The sequence below is a fragment of the Ixodes scapularis genome, unplaced genomic scaffold (assembly GCF_016920785.2).
Source record: "Ixodes scapularis isolate PalLabHiFi unplaced genomic scaffold, ASM1692078v2 PGA_scaffold10__122_contigs__length_95168666, whole genome shotgun sequence".
NCBI classification, from domain to species: domain Eukaryota; kingdom Metazoa; phylum Arthropoda; class Arachnida; order Ixodida; family Ixodidae; genus Ixodes; species Ixodes scapularis.
Genome location: NW_024609836.1, coordinates 93622690 through 93643256, shown reverse-complemented (window position 1 = coordinate 93643256; position 20567 = coordinate 93622690). Strand labels below are relative to the sequence as shown.

At 47.9% G+C, this 20567-nt stretch overlaps 2 protein-coding genes across 3 annotated transcripts in view; both read right to left on the bottom strand.

Annotated features, from left to right (window-relative positions):
• LOC8042916 (peroxisome assembly factor 2) overlaps nucleotides 1-18146 on the bottom strand; it is a 35047-nt gene extending 16901 nt beyond the window's left edge. Inside the window, exons 1-12 of one of the 2 annotated variants that reach the window (XM_029979215.4) lie at nucleotides 17374-18146; nucleotides 14455-14583; nucleotides 13582-13748; nucleotides 10755-10929; nucleotides 9739-9872; nucleotides 9129-9169; nucleotides 9018-9063; nucleotides 7104-7197; nucleotides 6082-6233; nucleotides 3264-3375; nucleotides 2905-2977; nucleotides 2762-2842 (exon numbers count right to left, since the gene is read on the bottom strand). In XM_029979215.4, coding sequence (XP_029835075.2) covers nucleotides 2762-2842; nucleotides 2905-2977; nucleotides 3264-3375; nucleotides 6082-6233; nucleotides 7104-7197; nucleotides 9018-9063; nucleotides 9129-9169; nucleotides 9739-9872; nucleotides 10755-10929; nucleotides 13582-13748; nucleotides 14455-14583; nucleotides 17374-17889 — 1720 coding nt within the window. In that variant the 5' untranslated portion in view covers nucleotides 17890-18146. Of the gene's footprint in view, nucleotides 1-2761; nucleotides 2843-2904; nucleotides 2978-3263; nucleotides 3376-6081; nucleotides 6234-7103; nucleotides 7198-9017; nucleotides 9064-9128; nucleotides 9170-9738; nucleotides 9873-10754; nucleotides 10930-11778; nucleotides 11795-13581; nucleotides 13749-14454; nucleotides 14584-17373 lie in introns of those variants that run through there. The other variant, XM_040504321.2, reaches the window with a different exon arrangement.
• Nucleotides 18147-19025: 879 nt separating this feature from the next.
• LOC8042917 (zinc finger protein 622) lies at nucleotides 19026-20293 on the bottom strand. The gene has a single exon (XM_002415877.5). It carries the CDS (start codon nucleotides 20223-20225, stop codon nucleotides 19140-19142), a length of 1086 nt encoding a protein of 361 aa, XP_002415922.3. The 5' UTR covers nucleotides 20226-20293; the 3' UTR covers nucleotides 19026-19139.
• Nucleotides 20294-20567: the final 274 nt, after the last annotated feature.

The window sequence follows — 20567 nt, the reverse complement described above, 5'->3', positions numbered from 1 at the left end:
ATGTAGCATGGGACCATACAGGAGAAGCAAAGCCTTGGGGATATTATGCAATCTCCCACCCTTTTTAAATTGACCGATGCAGGTATTTGATTTAAAAAATCATTTTAAGAATTCAATTTCTGCAAAGTGCACTAAAACAAGCAAAAAGAAACAAAAATCAAATTGATGAAAAGTAAAAAGACGACAAGCTAGAAAAGGTGGTGCAAGCTGCCGCCCCCATACTGAGGGCCACTACTCTCCATTTATCGATCCAAGTTATCTCATCATGATGGCTCCGCTTCCGTCCCCCAACGCACCTCCGAAAAGGGCAAACCTGGTGGCACCAGCCACATGAACATAAAGGCACCGACCATGTGACACATAGTGGCACCCCGCTCGGTATGAATATGGCGACCACGACAGCTACAGTAACACAACGCAAGTACCAACTTCGGTTCCGTTAAAATGCATTCTGTATTAAAACAAAAACATTCCTCAATTTTCCACCATGACCGTGCTCTGATTTGGGCCAAGCCAAAAATCTGACGCATGGCTCGCGCACTGGCGGCACCAATTGGTTGTAAACCTGGCTGCCTTTGGGCTCTGCCCTCAGCAAGCATACATACTCTGAAAACACAAACACCAGAGACCGGATTTCCACCCCGGCTCAAAACTTTTAGCATGCATCTCAATGGTATGCGCCCCAAAATTACCTTCATCTCTCATTCGTGGCGTATCACATAAAACAGCGTCCACACAGTTTACTCTGCAACAACACACGACAGGCTACCGATGCACTCGTTCCAGATACCGTAAAGTCCCGTGTGAATGCCTGCCCCCGAGAGACTTGCCATCCCGTTTTATGGGCTGAATAATGTAATCCTAAACATTGCATGCCCCCGATTCACGCCAGATATTTATCATGTGATGCCCGACAAGAATCACATTTCCGTTGGACCGAGCTTCACGATCTGCAGTATCGGTACTTGTGACAAGCATATTCGCCACGGGTTCCCTCATGTTTATCGCACCGTGACACGCGAATCTGCTGTGTCTGCAACGTGCGGTATCCGTTCCCCTGACATGCAAGTTCGTAACCCGTTCCCACGTTTTTGTGGTTTATTTTTGTCCATATTTTTGCACATTGACACTGGTTCCCATGATGCGCCGGTTTGTGGCGGTTTCCCGTGTTATTGCACGGAAAACGCAAATCTGCTACGTCCGCCATCTGCAGTATCTGTTCCCATGACATAAAAGTTCAAACAGGTTCCCGCGCCTTTGTCCACGATGTGCGCGCGCGATATCGGTTTTTGCGTCACTCGAGTTTGCAATATCTGTTCCTGCGACAGGGGAGTTCTTAGCGAATTCCCGCATACTTATCGCACCGTGGAATGTAAATTTCCGTGTCAGTGATCTGCAGTTTCAGTTCCTGTTTCACATAGCTTAAGGTGGCCCCCTTTCCATGCTTATCACCAATCTTTCATAAAATATTGCTGTTGCATCTTCAAAGGTCGACCACCCTATAGTATAGACCACTTACAACGTAACCGCTTATAGTGCAGGACCGGGTATAACGCGGTTTTTTTAAACCACCGGTTCGCCTCCCATAGAACTCCATGTAATTACATACCGCTTAAAATGCAGGCGCGCGAAGGGAAATACCGGTTATAGTGCGGTTTCTGGCACAGCCCGCCGACCGCGCCGACGACCGGAGCGGCGAGCACGCTTCCCTGTGCGGCACTAGATAACGGCGCGAGCCGCAAACGGCACTCGCGGGGCAAGGAGGTTGCTCGGAGAAGAGAAGAGAGAGGCTTCATTTGCCATAGCGACGGAAGGACGCACGCACGTGTCGTTCATGTGCGTGCGTCCCTCCGCTGCGTTGGAAACAAACAACCGAAACGACAGACCAATCGCAGGTCGAGAAGTGTTCGCGCGCGTTGCATGCCAATCGCGGGCCGGCGGCTTCTGTCCGCAAACATGGCGTCGGTTGTGGCGTTCATCTCATCGTTCCGCGTAAAAACGCTATCCTTGACAGTGAATTTTCGTTGTGTGTCGCTATGATAACCCAGCACGTACTAGAAGGGAAGATCCACCTACTCGTGCGGCGATGTGGCGGCGCTCTCAAGACGGCAGAAACGCCCGTGTCGTCATGTTTGTTTACTTCGGCTAAAGTGGTGCTTTCTAAGCATTTGTGTTTTCGAACATCGCCCGGATTTCTTATTTGGAGCATTTCATGCCTGTGCTCAAGTTCAAGGTATTTTTCTGGCGCGTACCATAGGAAGGATGCGAATTTTCACGCGTTTTCATCTCCGGAGAAAAGTGATTAGGGTTAGCAATCCTGAACGCTCGCAACGTCCGTCCGCAACCCGCGACGCCGTTAAAAGGCTGCGCCAGGCAAAAGCCGCTTATTTCTTTCAAAATGTGTGACACACTTGAGAGAGATGTGTACTAGTCTGGTGAAATAAAGACTTTTCTCAAACTAAGCTTTATTTTTCATCTAACATAAAATAAATTCTTTTACAAAGGTAGGTTGTCTCATGGCATGTATTTTGGCCTAAAAAATTGATGTTTTGGTTATAACGAGGTACCGCTTATAGTGCGGATTTTCGCGACTCCCGCGACATACGTTATATGCGGTCTACCCGTTCATCATTTATCTTTTCATTGTAAGTGGAGTGTTCTTTCGGGACTTTACGGTAGTGCACTAAGAATTTATTTTAAGCGATTTTCACTGCGCATCTCCAAGCAATGTTTCATCAACAGGTGCTCGTGATTGGCTCACCTCCTCCAGATCCCAGCTCCTTCCCCTGTCCGAGCAGCTGAATGTTCACAAGGTGCATCATGCACGGGGTGTAGTAGCTGGCTGAAATGGAAGACACCTGGCTTGCACCAGCACTCGGGCAACACCCCCCTGCCAAGCGTCACCTTTTTGCAGGGAAGCCTTGATCCGGGCCTCCGTGGAAGCTGCCGTGTCCCCGATCAAATCCTGACAATTGACCTGCAGAGCGGATAACGTTTCAGTCCAGTCTGAACTGCTACCAGATATCACAGACGGTGATACCCCATTCTACGCAATTAATGTGAACGTTTTCTGCGATATGTCACGAGACGGTATACGTAAGCCTTTGAAAGGAACAGTAAATAAGTTTTCTTAAGTTGCCCATGTGGTTCACATAAAAATCTCTAAGCTGGGTATGCAAAGTGCTCGTGCAGGCTGAGGTGCCGTCTAGTTCAAGGGTCCAACCAAAGGGAAGACTGCAAGATCCGGAGTCTCAGCGACTTGCCTGGTAGAGGTGCATGCCCAAGCAGCGGCACAATGCTGCCACAGTGGTGGACTTTCCAGAGCCAGGAGCTCCGCTGAGCAGCAGGCAGGGGGCAACCCGCCTCCGTAGGGACCTGATGCAGAGAACGGTACAAGGGCATTGTCAACTGAAACCTCCAGCCACGAACAGATGTCATGCACAAATATATACATACTCGACACAATTCCGAGAGCAAAGTTCGGTGACGTTTGTGTAACACACTCCCCGGACCAGACGCTTTTGAACTTTCCAATTTCGAGGAATGTAAATGAGTGACAGTTTAGGAACCCCTCCCCTTCTTGGCATTGCTACACAGTAGGCTCGCGATAATTCAAACTTGGATATTTCATACTTCTGGTTCATTCAAACCAATTTCAAAATTTCGATTGTCCCACTATGTTTTTAATGTATTCATAAGCTGCTTAATTTGAATGCCGTTTTCGTGTACTTTTTGTTCTTGCGGCCCCGTTGAGTGCACTTCTTTCCCAGCACCGGTGCACTGCAGAGAGGCAACCGCGGAGCTTGCTTCTGCGGGTGTTGCTTCCCCGCAGTGCATCGGTGCTCGCTGAGAAGCGCGCTCAACGGGGGTCAAACAGGGCACAAGCAACGAAAACGGGCACCATGCGGAAATTTCCATAGCGACTTGAGCGGACGCTGTGACGTGGCGGCTTGGCATAGGTCCACGTCAAAGCATCCACGCAAGTTGTTATGAAAACTGCCACGCGGTGCCCGTTCTCATCGCTCACGTGTCCCTTGCTTGATAGTTCATGTTAGGCAACTTCTTGGCCTGATGAACAAACTAAGTTTTGTTTTGAGTTGTCATGTGCTGTCTAAAAGTCCATGATAAGAAATATTTTTGAGGGATAAGTAAACTTATGTCATACATTTCACAAAAGTTTCTTGTGTGGCATACCTGCTTATGATCAGTAGGCCTATGTAGAGGAAATCATCAAATATCTGCTTTGTATGTGTAGCCTCTTATATATGGCAAATCATAATTTTATCTTGCATCATGTTTAGATTACTTTCTGATAACTCAAACTTCTGATAATTCAAGAAAAATTCGTGGCTTCTTGGAGTTTGAATTATTGAATCTACTGTATAGTGCAGAGGCCAACAAACTTTGTTCACAATGACACATACACTATACTTCATTTCAAATTACATCCAGCCACAGTGGACGCTACAAGCTAAGCATGTGTGAATGGTGGATTTTTAGTTTGAAGCAAATTCAAAGTGAATAGTAGTGGTTTTGGTCGAATACTATTTTTGAATAGAATAGAGGATAATTTCTCCAAGCCTTTCACTATTGGCACCATGCTTAAACTAAACTTCAGCTGAACTCGTGCAGGTTGTTTATTACCTTCCACTTTGTCCACTTCTAAGCTCAGTTGATTTTCAGATAACTGCATTATAACTGACACATGGATGACTAATTTGTCATAGTTACCCTAATCTAGGGAATTTATAAATCTGCTAGCTAAATGCAAATATTCTTTTCTCTATTTATAATTTTACAAAAAAACAACACAAGCACGAAAGATAAATGTGGGTTGTCAAGACATCGATGCCTAACAAACCCTAGATCCGTTGAGTGTGCTACACACCGAGCACATGTGCAGTGAGGGGAAGCAATATTTGCGAAGCCTGCAAGCTCCATGGGTATTTCTTCCCCGCACTGCACAGGTGCTCAGTGAGAAGCGCACTCAACGGATCTAACCCACCGCGATTAACTTTAAAAAGAATGAACATCGCAGTTCATCTCGAAACGATATTGAAGTGTATCACTCGAAACTACTATTAGAAAATTTAAATATCTGCACAACCCTAGGCGAAGTACAATGTCTTCACAGCATTCTTGAAGCAACGTAATAAAAAATGAAAGACATTTACAATTGTCTGTAATGCCGAATTGGAGCGCAGCTCTTGAAGAGGAGGAGGGGAGGGTACAGAAGGGAGGGCATGCCCCTCCTCCCTTTCCCATCCTCCTCTCCGTCTAATTAGTGGAAAATTTTAGCTAAATTTCCCGCCAAACTTAGCGGGAAAAATTCCTGCTAAATTTAGAGGGGAAATTTTTCCGCTAAATTGACATATAACGCACATTTGACGTCACGCCAATTTCACGTGTGACGTCATGTGCCACGTCATTATGGGAAACGTCCTGCTAAATTTAGTGGAAACATTTCCCGCTCAATTTAGCAAAACATTTTCTCACCATATTTAGTAGAAAACTTTTACCCTCGTGACGTCACACGTGATGTCATCATGCGAAAATTTTCCCGCCGAACGTAGTGAGAAAATTTTACCCTTGTGACGTCACGTGTGACCTCATTACGGAAAACGTCCCACAATGCAATGCACAATTATGCCGACGCCGCTCAACACGGAAACAGGTGCCTAAAGGCTGCATTCTAAAAGGGGCCTTTTGCAGAAAAGGTAAACAAAGGAAGTGTTCACCCCGTTTATTAAGTTGCTTTCTCGAAGCAACATAATAAACAGAAGCCCCTAGCCTTCTGCAAGAAAAGGTGAACAAACTCGATGGCACAGCCCCACTAAGTTGGTGCAACAAACCCACTGGGACCGAAACTGTACAATTGTGTTTCCTGAATATCGATCCCGTTAATATCAATGCGTCGCTAAAAAGACAAAATTTTGGGGAACGAACTGGGTGAACACGTGCTTTTTTGTCTCATTATCACGAATGACACATTATGGACAATTTTTTGGCGGAGCAAAGATATCCATATTGAAGAGACACGACTGCATCTTAGCCACGACTTAGGTAAAAGTGGATTCTCACGGGCGTAGCAAAAAGGGCATGAGCAGGGACTGCAGTCGCTCCACGCAGGGTCCCAGGTGCGGGGGCAGGGGGCAGTCCCACACCGGGTGCGGAGGGCCCCGGCCGGCGTACGCCTCCATCGTCGACGGCACGTAGCTGCGCGTGGTGCCGGCCTGCAAGTTCCCATTGTACCGAATTCACCCCTCATATCAGCTTCCGCTCAAAACATACCCGGAGTTCTCCCCAGAAATTTTTTAGATGTAAACATCTGACAATTTCTAGGGTATTGCGAAGGAGGAGGAGGGGGCAAGTACCGCAATTCTTGGTGTTCTCGGCACTTTCTTTGCCACGCAGCAGAGGTTAGTTCCGTCGTGTAGTGGCACGCATATCTGCCAAACACAACAATCTGGGGAATCGTGCATTCTCAAATTCAGCATCATGCTGTCCAGTGGAGACAAAAAATAGAGGTGGACTGGACACAGACTAAGGCGGTCAGCCAGACTTGTGGGTGGCAAAAACCACTGCTGCCCAGTGTGGGGACAACCCTGAACGCACCCATTCAGTGTAATTTCTGATTGGACGACGACGCTGCATTTAAGAGGCTGGCCCTGTTGGGTCAGAGATGCAGCAAATGTCGATATAAAACCTTTCTTATATTTTTTTTCTGGATTCACTTATGATCAAGTTTGGAGAGCAAACAGCCCGACATTCGTTTAGGAATTGCTAATGGCCATCAATCTGATGGCTGGTTTCGTGTCCCATCAGCAGACAAAAAATCCGAGGTGCCACTGGGGACTGCGGTTATAGAGACGCTGTTGTGGGACCGGCTGTGCAGGCAGTGCGCTACCTATAGTTCGTTGCAGGTTAAGAATAGCGAAACAAGCTCCTCCCCCAAACCCTTAAACTCCTTCTACTTTAACAAAGCAAACACTGGAGAGGAGGAACCCGCCAACATAGCTAGCAGAGTGTTTTGCGGGAGGGGATTGTCCTGCTATATTTAACCTCTAGTTGGCCAGGAGCGGCATGATGAGGGAGTTGCCGACCTGGTACAGGCGACTGTGGTCACGGTGGCACAAGAACCCCGGGGCGTCTGAAGGACCTCGCATCTGGGTCACTCGGAAGAACGCCACGGCACTCCTGGGAGGAAGAGGAGTAGGAGAGGGCAGAGGGGGCCGCAGGAAGCGGATTCCTCATAAATGTGCCGAAACAGGTCCGAGTTTCGCTTCGCAGAGATGCATGGATTTAGTATGGATGCGGAATTTCAATTAATCTCTCTGAATAAGCTGGACAGAGACAGACTGGCCAAAAGAAAGAGCAAAAAAAGAGCCGTTCCACTACTGCAACCATTTGCTGGTGGTTTGTGCCCATCAGCCATTATTAATTAACAAAGAAAAGGTATTCTAAAAACAAAAACCAAACGCTTCATCTTCTGGCGTTCCCGCACGTTCACGGTGTTTTTAGAAAATATACCAAAAAAACTGTAGTGCAACCAAAAGGCAAAAACAAAGGAACATCTTGTAGCATCGTTAGAAGCAGTGTGTCGAACCGAAAAAAATACGGGTTCGGTTACGGTTCAGGTTCAGGTAAATTTATTTTGTTCCGGTTCAGTTCCGGTTCGATTAATTCGATCCGCGAACCAGTTCGCGAACCGGTTCGGGGCGCTGAACCGGTTCGCGAACCGGTTCGGAAATTATAAATGACAAATTGCAACATCAAAATAAATTACAAATAAAACATCTGAAATCAGCACATACGAAACGGGATACATCGTAGTGTAAGGTTCAGGGATTTCTACCAGGAATGGTTTCTTTATGTGCACTCAAAGGTTACCTCACCGACGTTTACGCATTCGGACTTCATCTAATTGGGTCCGACGCAGTAGCTGTAAAATCCGCGATTTCCTTACAAACCCACTTACAAGTAGAACTCGCTAACTATCCCGCCACCTCGGCGTGTAAGCAATTGAAGGAACAGTGGGGAGAAAATACAGCTTTCTTTATTTGAACTAGCCTTCGGTAACTCAAATTAGACCTTTAAAGAAGTTTTCATTAAACAAGATACGGAATATAAAAAAAACACTTCACCAAACGCAACGCCACAAGGACGTAATAGGATAAATATTAAGATAGAAGAGTTCGCTGTCTCACAAATATGTTAGCTTCTGAGTGCCTATACGAAACCGGTTGCATTATTATCAAACTCCACAGCCTTTTCTTTTCTCATTCCGATGGAAGCAAGCTTCAAGAACTCGCGCGTTCTAGAAACGTGTTATGAAATGAGCACACAGCAGCATTTAGGGTTTACGAGATTGTAGAAAAATAAAATCCCGTGACGCGATTTTTTTTTTTTTTTTTTGCACGGTCTTTTCATTCTTTTTCTTCCGTGCAAGCCGCGACGAGCGCAATACTGGTTCCTATGTCAAGATTCATGGATGCAGCGTTTGTCAAGATTCATGGATGCAGCGTTTATATTCCTAAGACTGAGTGAAGAAGAAAAATATGCAAGCGAGGTGTGCGTCAGTTGACGGCACTTAAAAAACAAATGGCATTGATAGCACATTCATTGTCAACAGCGCGTGGCCGAACCGTTTTGACATGAGCCGGTAACCATTATTTTTTTTCCGGTTCAGTTCTGGTTCGGGTTCATCGCGATAACAATATAACGGTTCGGGTTCAGTACCGAAAAAATACCGGTTCGGTTCCGGTTTTCGGTTCGGTTCGGTTCCGGTTCGACACCCTGGTTAGAAGAAACAGTCTTTCCATACTGGCAATTGCATTTATTCCTTGGGACAATTCAGTAGCACACACACAACACACTCTTTTCTTTCTTTTTTTTGGGGGGGGGCTGTCAGAATAAGATGCTCTAATGGTACTTTCCCTGTACTTGTTACCTGCAAGCGGGATGCGGCAAGGCAAACGCTGACTGAGCATCTCAAAGAAGGAAGTGATCATTCTCACCTTTCTTGTGGTGCGTCTTCGGCAGATTCCGTCTGAGCAGCGACACCTGAGGGAGTGGTGAACACCGTTTGTGCATTCGCTGCTTTGATCTATCCTTACGCCACTACTTACCCCGCAAGCCAATGCTGACAATGTCGCCCTTGCACAGGTACCTGACGACAAAGCAACGCACACTCAGAAACACAACGGCATCAATTCGAGTTGTTCTTAAAGCTTCGGACACTCGCTAGCAATGACCTCATAACCTCAAAAGGGGACCTTGTCTATGTCTTTCCTCAAAGCAAGACCGCAGCAACTGTTTTTTTTTTTCTTTTAGCAAGCAGAAACAAAATGAAGGACTACACGACAGGACTGTTGACCTTACATGGGCAGCTATCCTCCCAGAAATTGCGATAGAATACATTTTTAGTTTTTGTAAAGTTGCATTCTTTAAGGTTCAGGATGTTGTTCAGGGTTCACGGTTCTTAACCAGACAGGGCTCGAGATCCAGTTGCTCCTTTGGATGGAAATGACGTGTCCTGCCCAAATAATGCTGGCAAGGCCATCTACATTTCAGGTAGACATCTCCTTCCAGGCGACGCAACAACAACAATCTCTTAGCCCCGAGCAAACTCCCTTTCTCGAGTGACAACGGAGTGGCAATTTCCTTGCTGCGGCAAAACATCCTTTCCTAGCAGCTCAGCCATTCCTGTCTCCACCTTTGAAAGAAACCGATCCTCACCTGGGTTGTGCGAAGTGCTGCTGCAACAGTGCCGCGCAGTGAAGCTGCACGCTGTAGCCCGGGCTGTGCACCATGGCAAGGTGGAACTCAGTGGCGTACGGTGGTGGCAGGGACTCTCCCGGCCCGGGACAGGTCTGCGCGTTCGAAGAATGCGCTGAAAAGCTGATAATCGCTAAAAAAAAGTGTTCCTGGGCCACCCGATAGATGGCGCCAGGGCATTATCTCGTCGTAGTCACTCGCAAGCTGATACAACATATTTTGTCAACCTCAAACACAAAGGCGAGCCTTTATAGCTTCTTCAGGAAAAAACTTAGTTTGTAAGTCCATCAGTGAAACACTGGCTGCCACCACAATGTTTCTAAAAGATTCCTTCGCAAGTTCTCCGTCTTGCCGATTTGACGTTGCAACAACTTCGCTGAAGTGGTGTTTCCTATCCTTCTGGCATTCTTTTCTTTCACTACAACCAACGTTACTAAAGGAAATCAGTTGGGAAGCTACCATAGACGACTGCCTCCTCGGAGAACTGGCTCCCAACCATACCCGAGTGCCAAGCTCGACAAGATCGTAGCGCCGCCGTCTCTGCCGCGGCGGCCGCTTCGGGAACTATATAAACTGGAACGGAAAAGATGAAAGAGTCACGCCGTCCCGCGGATTTCTTGCAAGCTGTCCAATCTATAAAGTGCACCAAACAAAAAACCAAAAATCTTACTTGTGCCTGCAAAGTGAACTTTTGCTCATCCCCTTGTCTCAAGACAGATAATGTACCGCCAACTAATCAACAAACTAACGGAACGAACTGACTGCCAAGTGGCGACACTGTAATCGAATCTGGGTGACGGTGGCTGGGTTTTGGTGGATGCGAGAGAACCGCATTCCGACAGTGAGTTTCCCAACCGAGTTTTTTAGTAACGTTGGCTGCGAGAGATGTACAGCCATGTAGGTATGTCTGGTCACTCTCGATTCCGACACAAACCAGTGGCACAGGCACAAAGCGCTCTCGGGAGCGTTCCACTCACGAGGGAGAGGAGCGCGCTGGGGCAGACGAGGACGCTCGGCTGCTCCTGTAGGTGGAACCACAGCTGGGGAGTGAGCAGCGCCACCTCCGCCGGTGAAGGGTCGGCCGACGCCCGAGGTGGCTGTCGGGGAGCTGGACACAACTTCTCCACGCAGCTCAGAGTCACTGCCCGCCTCCTGCCAACGCTACCGAGCCGCCCTCTCGAGTGGCGCCCTATCGTTTGTACGGCACAACTCGCCGTCACTGCTAGACGAACAGATGCTTCCGACTCTGCGGCAAATAAATGCGGATGACCTCGATGTCGGCACCTACTATTATAGTCACTCGCAAGGTGAGAACGGCAGGGAGGAGCTTCAGTTGTCCCGCTCCAGCGCGAGCTTCCTACGTTCAACAACACTTCAGTCTCGTGCACCACGAGCAAGTGCCGGCAGCCAAAGCATGGTGGAAGGCATGGAGCCTTCCAACATGCTGCAGGTTGGGCGTTCTCACTTTGTCAGTGACTATAAGGATGTAGAGAACTTTTGTAGGACCTGGAGGTTTGACTGGATCGGCGAACCTTTGAGCTTCTGGTGAAACTCAACGAAGTTCAGTTTGTGAACAGTGCTCCTCAACTTCTATGCAAACGATTTAAATTTTTTTAAAGTAATTTAAAGTAAAGTTGATTAACGGAGCAGTGTGGGCTAGTTGGTATTTCATGATTAAAAATTAAAAACAGCGTAAAGACACAGACAAGAACGAGAAGGTTCTTGTCCGTGCCTTTGCGCTGCTTTTAATTTTTAATTAAAATAGTTTGTTTTACACTTTAGAGAATTTGAAAGTCCATATCCTAAGGATGGATGGGTACATATTAGTGGCTGTACTTTTTATTATGGGTTTCTGCCCTAGCCTAAAAACTTAAAAGCATAATTTCCACCCTTCCAAGTCAATGTGCATTTCTGTAATTATCACCAGGGCCACAAGGGTGATTGCCAGGAAGACCTTTGGGAAATTGGGCGAAAAAACTAAAGGCATCACACCTCCCTCACCTCCTCCTCCCAGGGAGTCACCAATCTTCCTCTGGTCAATCCTCCCTGTCAGCATCACCTGAAAGGGGCACTAAAGTGAATTTTGAGATTGTCTTTTCATGTTGCAAACTATATCTATGCACCCTAAGCATCCTATAAAACCTAAAATTACCATCAAGCGTGGTCTTTCTCGCCTTTAAAAGCGCAATCAAACAATGCGACAGGCTTTTTTTTTAAGGAATTTAGAAAAAGGGACGTGTTGGAGTGTTTGGTCGCGTTTTTAAGGACAAAAAAGGCCACGCGGGATTGTAATTTCAGATTTGATAGGATGCTTAGGGTGCGTAAATTGAGTTTGCACCATAAAAAGACAATCTTAAAATCCACTTTGGTGTCCCTTTAACACTAAACCCACTGAGGGACAGCATTAAGATTTTGGGTCAGAGCCACGCGGGAGGGAGTCCCAATTTTCCTCTGTCCTGCATGCCCACCCCACCCCACCCCCACTGTGCTAGCTAGTTGCCCTTCGTTCAATTTTCCCTAGACAATATCCAACAGGAATCTAACCCCCTCTTTCTTGCCTCTACTCTACTATACTCCACTGAAACTGCTAAGAAAGCCAGCCGCACTTTAAATTTTCTTATTCGAAATTTACGCAGTGCTCCACAGAAACTAAGAGACTGCCTATTGCTGTTTGGTGAGACCTACACTGGAATACGCATGTGTTTTGTGGGATCCTGATCAAAAGTACCTTACAGATAAGTTAGAAAAACTTCAAAACCGTGCGGCGAGATTCATAACAGGAAATTATAGTAGGAACAATAGCGTAACAAACTAAAAATGTACTTGGTTGGGAAACTTTATTGTCAAGGCGCAAAGATTTTTGATTGAGGTTCTTGCTTGCAATTTTTAATGATATGACTGGTATTGATAAAAGCAACTACATAAAATTACCTAACTACATTTCAAATCGTGTGGATCATACCAGAAAAATAAGGGAAATTTCTTGTAGAACAGATTATAAGAAGTTTTCATTTTTTCCACGAGCAAACGCTCAGTGGAACCTGTTACCAAAGTCTTTTTTTATTCGTGACGACGTGGGACTATTGCTCTCAGGAAATGGTCTGGATTTTTAATTTTGTTTATGTTCAATGTTTATGTATTTTCTTTATTGACGGCCCAGGTTGTATATTCAAGTGTTCTGTTTTTATTTTATTGAGCGTATTAATCCATGGGCTGTACCTGCTATAATGCCGAAGTTTTTCGGCGCTGCAGGTTTTTTTTCTGTAAATAAAAATCGCCCCTTTCATCTTCTCTGGCAAAACCTAGAGCTCTAGGTACATCTGTTGCCCTTTCAAGAAGAGCAGGACTAAGCCCTTTGCATTTTGGAACAGACGCGGGGCATGGATGGATTGATGCTAATGGCTGTAGCCTTTATAACGGGCAGCAGCTTGTGCCACCTAGCCTAGATATTAAAAACCAAAAGTATGATTCTTCCCTTCGCCTTCCCAAGCCAACTTGCTTCCCCTCTGCAATTTTGTAACTATCACCAGACAGTGTGGGATATGACCAGGATGACCTATGGGGGATCGGGCAAAAAAGCCAAAAACATCACCCTCGCCTCTTTTTCCCCGCGAGGGAGTCGCCAATTTTTCTTCGGTCAAACCTGGTCAGCGTCACCCCAACACCGAGCCCACTGGGAGACGGGGTTGAGATTTTGGGCCAGAGCCACGCAAACGGGTGTCCCAGCAAGGTTCCCAGTGGTTACGGGTGGCCAGGTGGCCTGGCCGACACCCCTAGTGTTGCGCGAGTGAAGGCGGTGCCCACCTAGAAGAGGGTGCCCCCTGCAGCCGTGCCCACGCCCACGCTCCAGGGGCCAGCCCCAGGGTCGCCAGGGTAGCCCTGGACAGGAAGACCGAGTTGAGGGGGTCCGGGCCCTCCTCTCCCAGGAAGGGCAGCCAGGACGCCACATGAACTCCAAGTGACACCGACGTCTGAAACCAACCCCGACTCAGTGACGCCCCAACACCTAGAGCCACTATACATGACCTACGCTTCAAAGGGACAACACTTCAGCCACCTTGCTGCTTTAAATCATTACTGCCACATTATTTGAAGCTTCATCTGAAATCCTGGGAAATGCTTTTCCATCCTCCAGGAAAATAAAAATAATTTGCAATGGAGCAAAACGCCGTCAATCGAGTTTCCTGACATTGCCTAAAGCTCAGGGATTGCATCTTCAAATCGTAACTATCGCCAATGAGGAGAGCAAGTCGTCTGCTTCTTCCGCAGGAGTTGCAGTGACGTCAGCACGATGCCAAGCTCCGATTGTCTTTGATTGAAAGGATAGTTGGTAGACCTCAATGCTAGATGCCTTGTGCTCTATCCACTATTTTTCTCAATCAGCCAATAACGGCTCAGCGTTCTGGCAGCATGGCAACCTCTGTGCAAGAAGTAGACAAACTTCCGCTCTGCATTGCATCAATTCTGCAGTACAGTCGCTGACAGAGTGAAAACGGCAGGGCGTCAACACTCGGCCTCCAGCACAAGTTTCGTGCCAGGCTTCGGCTGCGCGCTTGAGGTGCAGGAGACGCTAAGACCCTGCCTTTCTGCCAACGTGTCTATGGAGCCTACGCTGGCACCTGCGAGTGGCGCAAACAAAGCCTGCCGGAGCCAGTCACGCCCGGAGTGTTCTCCCACCGGCGATTGGCTGCCGGCCCGCCTCCGGCCCAGGGATGGCAGCACCAGGTGGCCCGCGTAGCGCACCAGCCCCAGCATGGCTCCCAGGTCTTGCGATTGGCCCTCCAAGGGCCTGTGCACCACCAGCACCTGTTATCCACACAAGGCCAATCAGGCGACACGTGGCAAGCAGTCACACAAATATCATCTCATTCCGGAAAATACTGTAATGACTGTGCTCAAAATCAGCGTTAGCAGTAGCAGCAGGAAGTACCTTTCCTTACTACTCCGAGACGCATTGAACGACCTATGACAAGGTATTAGTGCATGGCTGTAGCAGATTACGAAAAACAGGACAAGGCCCTCCCACAAAGCTCTTTTCTTGCCATGATTGGTGGTTTTCTCCACTCCAGTATTAATTCTGCTAAAGCAGAAAGAGGGAAGGGCTTTGTAGGAGCAGCTTGTCCTACTTTTCTTAAAGGGGCACCGACACCCAAAGGTCTTTTTTTTTTATTGTCTAAAACGATGCACGTTGTAGTCGTAGACACACAAAAAAATACCACATCGCAAAAAAAAATTTTCCACACGCGCACACCTCTTTTTGTTTTTGCTGTTCTCCTCTCCCGCTCTTCGCCTCCTTGCTTCTTTTGATTGGTGACGTCAAAAATCATGAAATTTAGAAGCTTTATAGCTGACATTTCTATAACATTAAATAATGGCGATCGTAAAACATGCTTTTTAATGCAATTGCGAATGCACTACGGCCCTTCTTTTTGAAATATCGAAAATCGGAGTCGGTTGTGATGTCGCCTTCTGGATTTTTATCCTCCCTTGGAAAACACAGCGGCACTCGACGCATGTAGCAGAGGGTGATCGGTGAGTCGGGGAATCGGACGAAAGGGCCTTTTATAAGTGCCCAACGACCTCTCAGACTTCGAAAAGGAAACCGTCAAACGGTCAAAACAGCTGGGTTTGGTGTCTGTGTATCGTAGTTTCGGTTGTGACACCGCCGGGCCACCGTCGTCTGCTCGAAGCGATAGGCAGGACGGCACTCGCGCAGGAAACCGGTTTCCCAGTACGGTAGTTCCCACGACGCCGGCGCCCTTCTCTCCTCGCTTCGGGCTGCGGAGACGAGTTTTGGAGTGGGACGCGAAAGAAACTCAACTCTCAGGAGCCCTCAAAATTTGACGTCACTCCACTGGCGCGGATTGGGCAAGAACTTCAAATTCGGCATTTGGAAATTGTTTTTTTACTTCACAAATACTGAATTCCCAAGTTTCGAATTTTGAGGGTAATGTCCAGGCATCGTTTTCAATCTGGTTTCAAACAATAAACAAAAAAAAATATATGATTTTGATGTGTCAGTGCCCCTTTAATCTGCAACAGGCTATAGATTTCTACAGTCAACACGACACACAGGGCCTGAACATCCAAGAAAAAATATTCGGGACTTTAGTGACTCGGCATGAACCGCCTCCCACTAGAAGGCCAGAGCATATCTTGTTTTCTTGTTACTGATAAAAATTACAGGAGGATATTTACAACTGCTTAAGTGAAGGAAAGTGAAAGCATTATAGTCCCGCGGGTGAAATGTTTTCGAGTAATGTTTCTACATGTATTAAAGTTTAGGTTGACGTATAGGACAACATCGAGGAGAATGTCCTAGAGATCGATGCCAATATGGCATCTAGGGCAACCTCTAGGATGGCATCAAGGACGGCATCTAGGACGAGCTCCCGGACAACGTCTATGATGACTTCTAGGACAACCTCTAAGACAACCTTAAGGACGACATAGAGAACGACGTCTAGGACGACTTCTACGATGACCTGAAGGACGTCGAGAACGACGCCTAGAGGACGACCTCAAGGACAACGCCTAGAGGACGACGTCTAGTGAAAGTGAACTACTTTTCACCGCTCGAGTATGTTCCTGTCACCAGGTGGACACTGCAGCAACAAACTAAGAAGGACCCACTACCGCTTCGGACAATAAAATTTGCGAAACGAGGATGGCCTAAGAAAGTAGACGATCCACACTTAATTCCCTTCTTTCAGAGAAGAGATGCGTTGCCTACTGACCAGGACTGCTCGGTATAGGGGACGCAAGTGGTTATTCCAAAAGTTCTGCACGAGGTGATCATACGTCTTCTGCACAAAGGACAGCCAGGAGCATCTAAAATGAAGATGCTTGCAAGACAGCACATCTGGTGGAGTGGACTAGATGCTGCCAATTGAGAACCTGGTGCGAACTTGCAACGCAGAACAACGCCCCCCCCCCCCCCCCCCCACCCCCTAGTGTGCCTCTTCAACCTTGGCCGCTGTCTAATAGGGTGTTCGAACGTGTGCACCTAGAGTTCACACAGAAGGACCAATCGAACATTCTAATCCGGAGCGTATCTTGTTTTCTTGTTACTGATAATAAATGCCTTGCGAAGTTGGGACGAGAGTGCGATAGAAGTAGGCTGTGTGCGTTGTCTCGATTCTTGGACTATGCCCACTATGGTGCAGTTACAACAGGAACTCAACATTCTGTTTGTTCAAAACTCACACGGGCTGCTGGGGCTTTCCAGTCATTTTTTTCGCAGTTGCAGGATGACGATAGATAATTTGAAATATTTTAGAATTATTAAGTTGGGAGAGGCACATACTCAGAAACAAAAATAACAGAATAAAAAAAATATATATATATATATTTTTTTTTTTTTTTTTCTTCCGATTACCGGAACACCGGAAAGTAAAACCAGCGACGCAACTTCCGGAGTCTGACGTCACGCTGCTCCGCGCTGTTCCTCTGGTTTCGGTTTAGCCGCTTATCTGTTCGGCAAAGACGCGACTCAACGGCGAGAACTAAATGTTTGGTGTCTCGACACCATGTTACGGCTCTGTTGCGCTAAAAGATCATTCGTTTGTTGGAGGGTTTCAGAGGATTGCGGTCCACCTGAGTCTCCGGGACGAGCACCCCCTGGCGCGTCGGCTGACAGTCCACCACGACCAGATCTCGCTGCAGACAGTCGCCGACGCGGCACAGTCTCCGCTCCTCGGCCATGGCTCGCAGGGCTTGCCCGTCCCTCAGTTCCTCGTAGCGCTGTCCGTCGGTAGCCAGTACTGAAAGGCGGTCTAGCCGGGGCCAGCTCAGCGGTGAAACAAGAGCCAGAGGCTCGGACAGACAGTAGCGACGCGCAAACTGCTCGTGCACGTGCAGTAGTACAGCACCGGCCCCGACAGACCGAGCGCACGCTTCGTCACAGCCTTCGATCAGTTCGCAGGGCACCAAGAGCCCCGGTGAAGACAGGCGAACGTTCTCCCAGCTCGTCAACGCGACGACGTTGTTGTCGGCCCATTCGGCGTGCTTGGGAGACAGCTTGACCGCGTCCCCCGTCGTGCACGCGCACAGCTTCACGCGCACGCGCTTCATGTCTTCTTGGGAACAGGGAAAGCCGTTGTAATCACACATCAAATCAACAAGCGCAGGAATGCTCCGTGGTCCTGATGATGCACGGAACCCTTCAAGACACGGCTGCAACCCTTTGACGTGGTGGCTCGGAGGAGCCGATACTGCGAAATGTGCTCTGTCGTCCTCACAGAAGTTGTTCCTGGTGCGCTTCCATGGCGTAAAACAAAGCTTCCTCAAAACCTTCAAATAATTAACTTTTCCCGCAAGACTCGGAACCGCACGACCCCACTTTCAAAAAGAATCATGGCGATGCCAGCGATGCTTCGGATCTGGATTTGGCTCGGGACGACTTGTGCATCAGGTGTCCGGATACGTCAACCTCATTGGGATACGTCTAAGTTTCGTTTCTAGGTTCTTTTGGCTGGAGGACTTCTCGGCTCAGTTTCATTTGTGCGTTCTTCTTAAATTCAGTTTATTTTACGCATTAAAACAATTAAATTCAAAGCAAATTATTGAATTATCAGTCACCGAATAATTTCTTATCCTTGGCAGGGGCGGATGCAGGAATTTCCTGAGGTGGGGGTCAGCGTATCACATGTTTAGGAACCCCCCCCCCCCCCCCCCCAACCTCTCCCTCGTTTTACGCCCTAAATTTTACACACGCATAAATCAAGAGGGGGGTTCAGGACATCCGGACCCCTTCTCTAAATCCGCCCCCAATTCCTTGGTTGGCTACATCCACACGCGTGCGTGCTAACACTTCTGCATTTCTTCCAAAAGCTCAGCATTGGCAAACCTCCAATTAAAAAAAAAAAGGGGGGGGGGGGGATTTAAACACGCTTTATACAATACCATCTCAGAAAATCACATACACACACACACACACACAAAAGAAAACTATTCGAAAGCATCAAGTAAACTACAATCAGGTAAGTCCTGTATACCTTCATACTTTCAAGAATAATGTTATCCATGGCAAATTGTAAAGTACACTTGAAGGAATGTTTTCAAGGTCTAGAAGGAGATGCTGAGAGAGGTATGGGCCATATGTTGTGAAGTAAAACAAGACACTCTTGGAAATTCCACCATGATAGAGCATCAGTAGCATCGCAAGACCAGAAGTAATTTCCTGTGCAGTGTTTAGCTGTTCCATCATGCAGCACACAACTGAAAGAGAAAGGGCCACCAGACTTGCATCAACACAACCAATAAGAATTTGTTTTATTTAAATGTAGCACACAACGGGCATCCCAGCCCCATATGGACCCCTCTTGGCTATAGTGTCTCTTGTTCCGGCGGAGGTAGGGCTCCTAGAACATCACTTGCTGCCTGAAGTGCTTCTGGAACTTGTTGGCTTTGACCGACAGCTGGACGGCTTGCTTGGCCTGGAGGGCACGCATGTAGCGTATGTCCTTGGCCTTGCGGCTTGCATCTTCCCTCGATGTGCACCCTGTCCATCCCAGGGCCCGGTAGTGCGACAACAGCTTTTTGGCAGAATCTCTGTTCCTGGAGGCTGCCTCAGCAGGAAGATTCTGCCTGTAGTACCTGGCCAGCGAACGATGTCCCACTACGGCGCCCGAAGGCAAGACCAGCTGCCAACCGTCACCTTCCAGCACTGGCACGTCCACTTCTTCGTCGGGGTCCGTTGAAGGGTCCGGGTAGCTGGGCGAGTAGTCGTAGAAGTCAGCGTACTCCATGAGGCCGTCGATGCCATCCTGGTCCATCTTGCAGTGTCCCCGGTCGGCCATGTGCTGCTGTACGGCGCGGAGAGTGCCGTAGCTGCGCTGGTGACGGCACCAAAGGCAGGCTTTGCCCACGCCGACCTTGTAGCCCAAGTACGTGAGCAGACCTTCCAGATCCACTAGGTACTCGGCGTCCGGGATGAAGAACGAGTGAGCGGTTGTCATGTGTTCTACGTTGCTCTCGCAATTCGTGCTTTGATGGTCGCAGAAGAGGCAGCAGTTCGGCGGGATACGGTCTTGCTCCTCGTCCACGCTTTCCCAGTCGCTGTCGTCACCGTCGTCATCGCTGCCTTCGTCACCGTTGATCTTGCCGTCTGTCGAAAGTGGAGGACTCTTGACCGCTTCGGGGCCGTGTTCACGCGCGTGGAACTTGAGCACCGCTTCCTGGTGCTTCTTGGACTTGGCGTGGTTCTCGTAGGACTTTCGGGTGGCGAACTGCTTGCCGCACTCCTGGCAGTAGCTGCAATCCGGGGTCGTTTCGCTGGCGGATAGCGCGAGGACCCGCCGCTGGAACTCTTCGGCCGTCACCGGAGGAAGGGCGGCTACTTTCCTTTTCAGGTTATACCGGTGCCAGTCGCATTTGTAGTGGCTCCTCTGAAGCTGCGCATTGGCGAAAATCACCTGGCACGACAAACATGTGTACTGCGCCGCCATGACAGCTGTAATCTATGATCCAAATGCGACTTTTCGGTTTGCTTCTTTCGCGGCAATACGAGACATTGCTCAACGCGCATGCGCAGCAGGTTATGCGCCATTTGAGCAGACGACGCCGACGACGCGCATGAAACTTTGATTAAACCAGTTCATCAAAAGTATCATAACCTTATTATTTCAGGAAGAAATTAATTATGTGTCTCTTTTCATTTACTGCTAATTGCAGAAAAATGTCTGAACAGCGTTTACATTTAAGAGTGTTATAATCGTTAGAATTTGACGCCAGAGCTGCCTTTGCCTTTTTTTACGGTGGAAACTTTATTGTGAAACATGTAAGATAGT